This window comes from Coturnix japonica, chromosome 1, assembly GCF_001577835.2.
Source record: "Coturnix japonica isolate 7356 chromosome 1, Coturnix japonica 2.1, whole genome shotgun sequence".
In the NCBI taxonomy this organism is placed as follows: domain Eukaryota; kingdom Metazoa; phylum Chordata; class Aves; order Galliformes; family Phasianidae; genus Coturnix; species Coturnix japonica.
In genome coordinates this window covers 46,584,211-46,595,624 of record NC_029516.1, presented here as the reverse complement: position 1 = coordinate 46,595,624, position 11,414 = coordinate 46,584,211, and the positions used below count along the sequence as shown (strand labels likewise).

At 50.9% G+C, this 11,414-nt stretch overlaps 1 protein-coding gene across 1 annotated transcript; it reads right to left on the bottom strand.

Moving 5' to 3' along the window:
* Positions 1–526: 526 nt before the first annotated feature.
* SOX10 (SRY-box transcription factor 10) lies at positions 527–10,842 on the bottom strand. The gene is made up of 4 exons (XM_015862947.2): positions 9,736–10,842; positions 8,219–8,647; positions 3,334–3,599; positions 527–3,026 (listed from the first exon to the last, which is right to left on the bottom strand). Exons 1-4 carry the CDS (start codon positions 10,026–10,028, stop codon positions 2,317–2,319), a joined length of 1,698 nt encoding a protein of 565 aa, XP_015718433.1. The 5' UTR covers positions 10,029–10,842; the 3' UTR covers positions 527–2,316.
* Positions 10,843–11,414: the final 572 nt, after the last annotated feature.

The following is an 11,414-nucleotide window of genomic DNA, read 5'->3' as shown; positions in this document are numbered from 1 at the left end:
TTTTACTTTCAACTACTAAGTTACGTTCCTCTGTTCTCAACTGTACTCTGTGTGTGTGTATTTATATTCTTACCCCTGGAAAACAAGAGGAGTTGAGTTTCTACATAGAAACTAATGGTTGCTTCCAAAAGGAAATGGTTGCTTTCCAAAATACATCATTTTCTAGATGTGGGGAAGGTTTTTATGTCTGCTTTATGGCAACCTAGAGATGAGGGACTCAGAGGAGAAACTCCCCACTCCTGTTCTGTAGACAATAATGAGGCTAAGAAATTACTGCATGAAGCACATGCAAAGCAGTGCTCTTCTTCATGGCATGGGCTGAGCTTTAGCTTAGGAACAGCAGCCTGTGGAAGAAATGACTGGAGCTGGCTTATGAACAGAAGGTGAGTGTCATCTCCATGAAGGAGCACAGTAAGCCAGTTGGAACTGTGGTTGTGACCTCCCAGTGACGAGCCATGCATGGGATCTGTGCGGTGGTGTGGTGACGTGTGACAGATTTACTGGGGGGAAAAAAATTCCAGAGACATGAAAATGAAACTTTTAAGTTTATTATTCCATATGTTTAATGCAGAGTTAATGGTGCTAGGACAGCATAGAGACTGGGGAAAGGGAGCGGGGGAAGGAAGGTGCTACTTGCATAAATAAGGGGAGAGGGCTCAAATAGGTTACATGCATACAGGGAACAAACATTCTATGTGATCTCTTCAGACACCACGAGGAGAAGTCATCCATAGCTAAGGGAGGTGGGAAGGGCATCCGACATCATATCAACAGAGGGAAACAGTGACACAAATCACAGTCCACATTTGGTCGAAGTAGTTTGTCTTTCTAGACTGAATTAACTGTTAGAAGGTCCCATAACACATCTCTGTGATCAATTGTCAGTAGTCACTTTTTCCTGCAGCAGCTTCTTGGCCAGTTTGCTCCCTGGCAGGACATACCACCCAGTCCTGGAGGTGACAAAGGAGAATGAAGTAGTCCTCAGGAGATGGGCTGAACAAAAGAGGTTGATTTGGCTGCAAGAGCTGCTTGTTTCCAGCTTGAAACCCAGAGGTGAGAATGAGTTCTTCTGCACATAAACAGTGTTCTTTTCTTTGTAGTCATCCAATATTGAGTGCGTATCGACCTTGCTTGTATCCATGAGAGTATCTTTCCATCCTGAGCGAAAGTAGGAGGGAGGTGCTGACAGATTGCAGTAATGTGATGAACCAACGAGCAGAGTGATGTGCAGCCCATCGGCCTGAGTTTAAAGAGGGTTTAAAGTGAGTATTGGAATATTGGAGCCACGTCTGGGTGCTGGCAAGTGCATAGTAGCTTTCTTGGTGCCTTTACTTTTTCAGCAGATACAGTTGAATGCTGAAGGAGCAAGGACCTGGTCTGCTGATAGATTGCTGGGATACTGAAGAGATTGGGATAGACTGAGATGCCAGAAATCTGAGACACAAGTGAACTATAGAAATTAAATTGTAGGAAGAGAAGATTCACCCACAGCACCTGAATGATCCACAGATCCTTCCCCACCTCTCCTCAGCTCCTTACACGAACACGCATACACACATACAGGCTATGATATGAGAAAGGCTGAGGCTGACAATGCAGTTCCTGAATCCACATTGTTCAGTCAGGCCTTATAAAATCCATGCAGGAAGGAGTGTGGGATTAAACAGATGGGACAGAGGGAAGAGGCGGGGAGAAAAGCTATAGCGTGCAGCTGTGGAAATCAAGCAGGGAAGCAAGCATAAGTTGGTCTTCCAGCAGGGATCAAGATTCATGCATGTGTGAATCTTAGGCAGGACTGCTGCACAACACTGATGCAAGGAAGCCGGCCATGCCGTCCTCCCAACTCCTCCTCCCTTGACATGTTCACCAAGGCTGAACAAGCACCCTTCACCCGCAGCAGCTGACAAAGAGTTGGCCATGGTGGCCTTTTGGAAACACTTGCTAATTCACTGGAGGAGGTTGGGGAGGGTAAGGAAAGGACAGTCTCTCTCCGCTTACAGTCCAGGGTGCGCACAACGAAGCCCACCACGGACCCGTCACTCCATGTCTTGAGTCTTCCTCATCTAGAAGGCCAATAAGGTGTTGCAAGCCAGTTGTGTGGCCTGCGTGAAATCGGTACAGGGCGAAAGGACGAGAAACCTTTCTGTAGGCGGGTGAGCCAGCGATAGCCGGGGTCAAGAAAGGCACTTCCAGATACTCAGTGGGTTCTGGTGGCTGGATGGTGGCACTGAGTGACCTCGGAGTTCGGAGGCTCTTCTGCCTGTGCGGATTCTTCGGAGCCTTTCCGTCGCTGCTTTGGTCACTGTTCCCCATTCCCTATGGTCTGGAGAGAGTCGTATACACAGGCTGTTCCCAATGTGTGGGACTATGGGACTGTGGCACGGAGGGTGCGGGGTCAGAGATGGCGGTGTAAAGAGGACGCTGGGAAGGTCCCATATAGGAGAAGGCAGAGTAGAGGCCAGAGGCTTGGCTGGAGTGGCTATAGTAGGGTCCCGAGGGCTGGTGATCAGGATAGTCAAACTGGGGCCTGGAGATGGACGGGAAGGCCGAACCATAGTGGGGCAGACTCAGGGATGTGTAAGCTATCTGGGAGGTGGAGGGCTGATCAGTGTAATGACCTCCAGGGGCAGACCCTTCTGTTTTCACCTGGGCCTTGGAGTCCACCACCGGTGATGTGGTGGCGGACAAGGAGACTCCATGCTGCTTGGAGATCCAGGCTGAGTGTCCACTGGCTGCAGCCAGGGCGCTCCCAAGGCCATAGCCAGTGGCTGCTGCGTAGCCCCCAACATGTCCTGGGTGGCCGGCGTGTCCGTTGGGTGGCAGGTATTGGTCGAATTCGTTGACATCAAAGGTCTCCATGTTGGACATCACTTCATGGCTGATCTCCCCGATGTCCACATTGCCGAAGTCAATGTGTGGCTTTCCCCCTTCCCCAAGGGAACGCCCTTCTCGCTTGGAGTCAGCTTTGCCTGCCTGCAGCTCAGTCTTAGGGGTAGTGGGAGGAGTAGGAGGGCCATGGCTCTGACCTGCGGTGTGAAAAACATTTTGAGGAGGAAAGAAAGTCAAGAAGTGAGTTACTGCTTTATGCCTGGGCAGCAGCACACATCAACTCTGCTCCTGCCAGTAAGCCATGATAAGTAAGGAATTATATCCAACCTGACCAGAGGAATGCAAGTGCTTCAGAAACAGAGGCCTGTCTCTATCCCACTGACTCCAACAGTGTTTGTCGAGTCATGAGCAATGTGAGACATATCCCTAAGGCCATGGCTTGTTTTCCTGAGCTTCCCAGATGGTTGTCACCTACCAGTTGGTTCACAGAGCCATGGGACTCACCTGAAGAGTGCTCTGGGTGCCCATCGGACATGGGTGACCCTTCCCCAGGATGCCTGTGGTCCAGGTGGGTGTTCTTGTAGTGAGCCTGGATAGCAGCAGCCCCTCCAGCCTCCCCCTCCACCTGGCCCTCTCCTTCACCCTGCGTGGCCTTGCCATTTTTCCGCCTCCGTGGCTGGTACTTATAGTCGGGGTGGTCCTTCTTATGCTGCATCCTCAGCCTCTCCGCCTCTTCGATAAAGGGACGCTTATCACTTTCATTCAGCAGCCTGTGGGGCCAAAATGGTAAAAAACAGGGGAAGGAGAGGGGAAGGAACGTCAGGAAAAGAATCTCAAAGTCCCAATTAAGCTCAACAACCTCACTTGTCTTTTATTTTCAACCCCAAAGAAAAAATTATGGCTCTACTGAGCATCAATGACAGTGATTGGTGTTGGCTGCCATAGGCTGAAGCACAAATATCCAGCTCTTCTTACTGCAAAAAAACAACTTCTACGTCACTAGACCTTGTAGAAATGGATGAGCCATGGACTCTGGATAAAAGACATACAAATGTGAGTTCCTTCTCTGTACTCCTGCCCGATCATGAGCTGCTCTGGGTAAGATAGGATCTCCAAAGAAACCATGCAACATGCAGGCAGGACAGCTCAGAGAGACCAATTTCATTGCTCAAGGCATTCACAGATTCCCACTTGGAAACACTTTAGTTTTATTTTACCACTTTCCCCTCAAATATTCTTGTGACTCAAAGTCATCCTGCTTCTGATCAGAGAGCAGCACTCTCAAAGGGGACCTGTCTCGTCATACGGCTGCTGGGCACACAAATGGCAAAATATTTCCCATTTATGAGATGCCCACCCCTTTTTCCTCCCAATGAAACAGTTGCCTGGGGATGGGAATGAGACAGCATCTTGGTACCCCTGAAGCCTTTAGCTTTAAATGTAACTTATTCTGATCAACTGTAAGCATTGTCATAGACAAAATGGCCTGGATTGATCTGAAAAACTGAAGGTGAGAGAGGAGAAGTATGCAGGTAGAGCTGTGGAAGAGGATGAAAGGGTTCACCAGCCAGTGACTGTTTTTTGAGCACCTTCTGCCCATCAGTCAGAAGGTGTGTAGCGGTCTTCAGCCCATTACAGTGCTGACCTAGGTTCACTCCAGGCAGCCTGAGAAGGTCACAGCCTCACATTGCATTCCTCCACCTCCTTAATCCTGCAGCTTAAAGCAACTGAGCCACCGTGAATCCAGCGCCAGCTTTTCTGCTCCCCTCCCACCACTCTATACCACACTCACAGCTCCAGGAGGGCTCTAATCCCTCTGCCAGTGCTGCTCCAATCTGCCCTCCATGGTGTGTAAAGGACAGCTGTCCAAGGCATCAAGGTCTAGAAGGCAACCTCACCTCATCCTTGGGAACATCCCTTCTTCATGGGAGATGAAGAAGGGACAGTCTGGCTGGATATCAAGAAAAGGTCACCCAGAAGTTGACTGGGCCCTGGAACAAGCTCTTCTGAGCAATGCTCATGGAACCAGTCTTAAGGTAGTACAAGAAGTGTCTGCACAATGCTCTCAGACATAGGATCTAATTTTCGGGTGGTCCTATGTGGAGCCAGCAGTTGAACTCGATGGTCCTTTATGGGACCCTTCCAACTCAGGGTATTCTATGATTGTATGAAAGGAGAGAATGGAGGCAAACTGCACCCTTACAACACTTCTCTACGTGGCAGCTGGGCTCAGGCTTCTTTACACTCCCAACACAGGTAGTGCCAAAGCTAATAAGATGTCTGGAAATGGAAGGTTTCATTTTACGTAGGTACCTCTTGGAGGAAGAGGCTGGATGCTGGACAGAGGAGATGAGCAGTGGAGACCAAAGCTCAGCCTTCCATATCTGCCTCCTAGAAACAGAGTCACTTGAGTCTGCACAAAAGCCAGCTCCCTGCCCTCTGTTGGTGCCTGGACTCCTCACCTCCTCCCTCCTGGCCGACAGCCTGCTGGCAGTGCCGCCAGCAGGACAGAGGGAAGTCCACTCCCTGTGTCTTTGTCTTCTCCTTCCCCAGCCTGCCTGCTCCCTCCTCCCTCTCACTGGGATCAGAGCACAAATCGGCTTTAGCAAAGTGAAACTGGTGCGAGCAGGCAAAGGCCAGGAGATTTGGGGGATTTGGATTTCACTTGCTTCCTGCCCTCCCCCTCTGCCCCCCACACTCCCCCATCGACAATGCAAAAGAATCTTGTATGGCCACAGAACTTATGGATCATGGAGCAAAGCCCTCATGGGGCTTAATGCAGCCACTTCCACCCAGCCCAACACTAAGCACTCACCCCTGTGGCACCCCACTTTGGGAGGAAAAAGAGGAGACATAGTCTTCCCTCTTCCCTTTCCCATCTTTCCCTTCCATCACCTGGCATCATGCCGGGCTGCCACAGCCTGACCCCATCTCAGGGCTCAGCTGCCGATGAGTCAGGGCCGTGTGGATGGGATCTCCTGGTGCACGGCCAGGGATGGTTGGTCCTACACGTCCGCAGCCCTGGAGCTCGTGGGCATGACCCCATCCCTGGCTCTTTGCCTTGTTGAGGTTCAGGAAATGAGAGAGCTGCCACTCCCAAAGATCTCTTCATCAGCTCTCTGTGCTGCTCCCTACAGCCCCACCATAGCCCTTCTTCCCAGCTCCCGCCTGGGTCTGGTTCCAGAGTTGTTGCTGGCTGGCATGTTGGCTTAGAGTCACATCACACTGACATTTTCAGCAGCCAGCCTCCATTTGAGCGCTGCTCCCAACCTGCCCCGGGGAAGGAAGGCAGCCAAGACGAGTTTTCATCAAGCATGGAAAACCTCCCCTCCCCTCCTCCTCTCCTTCCCCTCACCCTCCATTTTAGCACATTTGCTTCTTCATCTGCATCCTTTCCATCCCAAGCGGGCAGACTGGGAAAGGTGAATGGGACCATAACTCCTTCCCCTTCAACCTCCCCACGGGGCTTTTGTCCACATGGTAGGGATGCAGCAAGAATACTGGTCCAGCCTTTAAGAAGATTTTCCAGGCTCTGCCATTCCTACCAATCGCCAGTCGCAAGGCTCTTAGCTTAAAGGTCTCCAGGCAGTCTCTGTGCTCACCAGCTCTCATTCCCTGCACTGCTAATGCAGCCCCCATATGTATAAGTTCACAGCAGCCTACGTGGAAGGAGAGTTTGTCACCCACACCAATACACAAACACTGATACACAGGAACCATATTGGAGAACAACCCAACTGCACTACGGATGAAAATCTTGGCTCAGGGCTGCAGCCCTTGTAACCTCCAGGCCAGCTCCCCTGGGCTTTAGTTGGCTGATTCTTGTCCCTAGCCCCACAGAAAGGCACAAATGTGCCGTCCTGGCTACCTCAGATACCAGCCCTGGGGCTGTATCTGTAACCCAGGCAGCACAGTCTTGTAAGGGCTGGCACAGCTTGGAGAGCTGTGTTTGCCCTAGCAGCAAAGACATTGGAAGGAGTTGTGTCCCAGTAAAGGAACAGTATATTGGAATAACAATTTGGGAGCAAAACAGGGTGGATTTGGACAGCATCAGAAGGTGCTGGGAAGCAGAGAAATGGGTGCAAGGTGTAAGGAACGTGATTGATTCATAAAGAAATAAATGGAAGAGGACATAAAGGTGTGGCTGGGTGGGAATGGCTGTGCCTGGTGGGGACAATAGATGGTGGGGCGGATAGAGTGAACCAGTGGGCTACCAGGATGAAAGGGAAAGAGCAGTCCAGGCCTGAGAACTATGGGTCCAAGCTTCACTTGAGGTCAGAGGCTGGTGGCAGAGCCCAAGGATGGAGCAGATAGGGTAGAGGAAAGGAAAGGCAGTGGGGAACAAAGCAGGATGGAGTGAAAGAGCATCAGAGTAGACGTTTGCCTTTGACTACCTAAAGAAATCCCTTTGTTTGAGTTATAGAACATATTGGTGGCCTGGGGTAAACAAGTGGATGCAACACAGGGAGAAAATGACTCCTAAGGGTCCAGTTCTCTCTCATGAACCAGAAGGTTTGGAGTCAGGAGGAGACCTACTGGCCAGGGTGTGTTTTGGAAGAATGTCTTGTAGCCCATCAGAGGCAGAAATGTTCCTGTAACACAGTGCCATCGGGGCAGAAGAGGGAATGAGAGAGCCCCTTTGCATGAGGCCGACGGCCATGTTGCGCACTGCTTGGTGCAAGGCAAGGGGATGACGCTGTGGGGGGCTAGCAGCAGAAAGTTTAACAGGTTGATGGTATTACTGTTATAGACAGCCTCATCAGGACAGAGTGGCTTGGCCAGCATGGCACTCACGAGCCGCGCAATATAGTAGGGTCTCTCCTTGCTTATCCCTGCTGACTGATTGCCTCACTGCATCTACACAATCTGCCAATACCAGGACCACCTTGGGAAGGATGGGAGGGGGGATCAGATGGGAGACCATCCTCCTTGGCACCACTCAGAAGGTAACCCCTGCTGGTGTGGGACCCGAGATCAAATGGTCCTGGGGCAGCCACAGGTGAATTAAGGTTGATGATGCTCAGACCAGATTCTGTTCATGCTTAATTTTGCCCAGCAGAGGGTGAGCCAAGAAAACAAGATCTCCCCTGACCATCAAGCACAAGCAGACAAGGATAAGTGTCTTGGTCAGGAACAACAGGGAAAATCAGAGGGAAACAGGTGAAAAAGAAAAGTGCGGGCTTCACTTGGGATGGAGATGAGCTCTGCTGAGGAAGCTTTCACTACATATATGAGGTATAGAACACTTCCCCATTCTCCTAGCTTCTGGCAGTGCCTCCCGTGGGCATCTTACAGCAAGGAAGCAGTGGCACAAGAGACACCCCCTCCACCCTCCCCATCTCCATCTTTCCTCCTGAGCATCAGGACACCTTCACGCGCCCGCTCTTACCTCCAGAGCTTCCCTAGGGTCTTACTGAGCTCAGCGTTGTGGAGGTGCGGGTACTGGTCAGCCAGTTTCCTCCGGGCAGCCTGTGCCCAGACCATGAAGGCATTCATGGGCCTTTTGACGTGGGGTTTGCTCTTGTTACTTCCATTGACTCGAACAGGCATGGGTACCAGGGTCCAGTCATAGCCGCTCAGCACCTGGCTGACCGCTTCACGGATGCAGACAGGGAACTTGTCATCATCCGCCTCCGAGTCTTGCTGCTCCTTCTTGACCTTGCCCATCTCTCCATTCCCAGAGCCCGCAAGGTGTGGAGAGCTGTCCGATGCCATGGATGGTCCTGGTGAGAGGCAGTGGTGGTCTTCAGAACCCACTGGGCTCATTTCCACCTCTGACAGGTCTTGCTCATCAGCCATGGTCACTTTCTTCTTCTCACTGGGGAGGAAAGGGAGGAAGAGAAAAACAAAGGAAAGGAAGGAAAAAAAGAAGAAGGAAAATAGAGAAAAGGAAAAGCAACCACCAAATCCGACTGGGACTCCACACTCCGAAGAGCAGACCACGAGACAGGGGCTGCTTGATAAAAGCGCAAGCAAAGCAATAGCTGTGCACACCACAAAACCCGTGATCGATGGGGGTGGGGATGGATCGGGGCCCTGACCCATCGGGAGCTCTTATCTCTGCAAATGTCCCAAACTGGCATGTGCAGAGGGGACTATGGCAGCTGCCCAGCTGTGCTAAGGAATTATGGAATCATAGAATCATTAAGGTTGGAGTGACCACTAGGATCACCTAATCCAACCGTCAACCCATGCCTGAAATCGCTCTAGACCATGAAGGACAAGGGGTTCTGGGGACCCCATAGAAGGGAGCATAGAGCATCCTGCCTGCTTGCAGATCTCCATGGAGGATAAAACAAAGATCTCCCATCTCCTGGCCACCTCCAGAGCCCCAGGGGCAGTAGGAGAAAGTGCCAATGTGACACCCTACCGCTTGGCCACTGCTTGCTGCTCTTGGATCAAAGACCTAAATCACACCCGCTCCATGTCCCCAAACACGTCCTTGTATATGTACATATAAACACACATACACATATACATATGCACCTACATATCCAGATGCAAACACACACATAGTTCAACTTGAAGAGAAACCCAGGACCTGAACTGCCTGCCCTGTGCAACCCTCATATCTCACTGCCTGCAGTCACCTCTGTAAGTCCCTGCCACAGCATCACTGTCCCCTGATTGGAAAAAGAAATGCTCTAAAAATAAAGCCCTCCCCCCCCACCCCACCAACATCTCTCCCCTAGAAAGAAGTTAAAAGGAGGAAAGAAAGAAAGAAAAAAATAGGAAGTTACAGAAAAGCATGCCTCTTGTTTAGCTGCAAAAGTCAATGCGGAGCAAAGGCTGCTGTCACCCCGCTTTCAGGGGATGACATGAAATCTACGCTGGGGAAATTGAAAAAGTGGCAGAAAGTATGAAAAATAAATGTGCATGCCAGTGAGCTCAGGTAAGAAAACTTACGTTGCTGGCTGGTGCGGGCAGCAAACCCTGTGAAGGCTGCAGCTCCTGTCCCAGTGCCCCCCTGTTCTCCCTCCGGCTGTGGGGCGTGCTGCCGGGGAGGTGCTCAGGCAAGTGCCATTCCTGGAGGGAGGCTTGGTTTTTACTAATGCCCCGGCTGGATGCCTCTTGCTGGCTTTGCTGCTTAGCACTGGGGGAGGGAAGGGTGGAAGGTGGAGCCAAGTGTTGCTCAGAGCCAGGACACAGTCAGGGCTGGTGGGGAGGGGATGCTGCAGCCCCCTACCCCAACTCAGCATTCCCTGCTTACTCCCAATGGGGATAGAGAGCTCACCCCCAGGGTATTGGAGTTACTGGGCACAGGGAGGGATGTGAAGTAATGCAACTCAGGGCTGGGCTCCCCTTCTTTACCCCTGCTACCACTGACATGCTTGTGGTATCCACATTCCCAACATGTCCTGATCCCCATCATGGAGTCCAGTGGGGACCCCAGTGCACTGCAACAATCTGGCCCAGGATAATGGAGTTAAGATGCTGCAAAAAGAGCATCCTGAGTGTGGAGAAGGGGATGCAAGAGGTCAGGAGCATCCTGAGGATGGAGGACATTAAGTCCATATGAGCAGTCTGCAGAGCAAGTCATGCCTTCTTGAACCCACTTAGCACTCTTACACCCTGAAGATGGGGTCCTCACAATGTCTCCATCTCTGTGAACTCTCACCAAGATGACCAGACAGAACTTCCTTGGATGTGTTGAATTGCTCCTGAAGGCAAGTGTGAGGTCTTCTCACATATGAGGACTATCTCATAGTCATTCACTCCTTGCTGCTCATGCACTGGAACACATGCAGGCTCTAATCACACAACAGATTGCAGATTGTTCCCACCAATTCTTCCATTTTCTAGCTTGCTTTCCTTCCCAGATGCATGTGGTTGTTGGCTTCTTCACTTTCCCTTCTCATTGGGGATGTCAAAGAGAAGTGCCAGTCCTGTAACCATGAGAGATCACCCATGGAATTCTGATAATCTTCCCAGATCCTCCTGAATCCCAGCTCTTTGCTGGAGAGCCAACCTGAAGGTGAGAAGCAAGAAAATGCAAGGAGGTGAATGACTGTGACCCAGGGAACAAAGTTCAAAGGATTTCAAGAACATTTTTAGCTTCTGTAACAGATCTTTACTTTCCAGAATCTTTATGGTAGAAAGAATGGTGCTGCCCTGGGAGGTGGTGGAGTCACAGTCCCTGGAAGTGTTCAAGAACTGTGTGGATGTGGCACAGTAGGATGTAATTGGTGGCCATGGTAGGGATGGGCTGACATTTGGTCTAGCTGGTCTTAGAGGTCTTTTCCAATCTCAGTGATTTATGATTCAGTGTAACACCCCACAAAATCCCTGTCTGGCACTGTTTGAAACATAAGGGAATCAATCCCAAGGATGGTGCTGAACATCTGAGCTAACATGCTCGGAATCCAGGATCGATGCCATGCTTCCTTGACCAAAGCAGCAACTGGAGAAAGAGCCTCAAGCCTTATGGAATGGGACAATCTCTCCCACCAAGAAAGACCCCAGCTTCCAAACGAAATGATGTCAATGGTCCACTGGATGCAGAATCAAAGAAGCCACCGAACTTGTGGCATCTACAGGGAGAATGAGTCTATGCTTAACTCCAGCAAGATAGCAAGTGGTAGAGT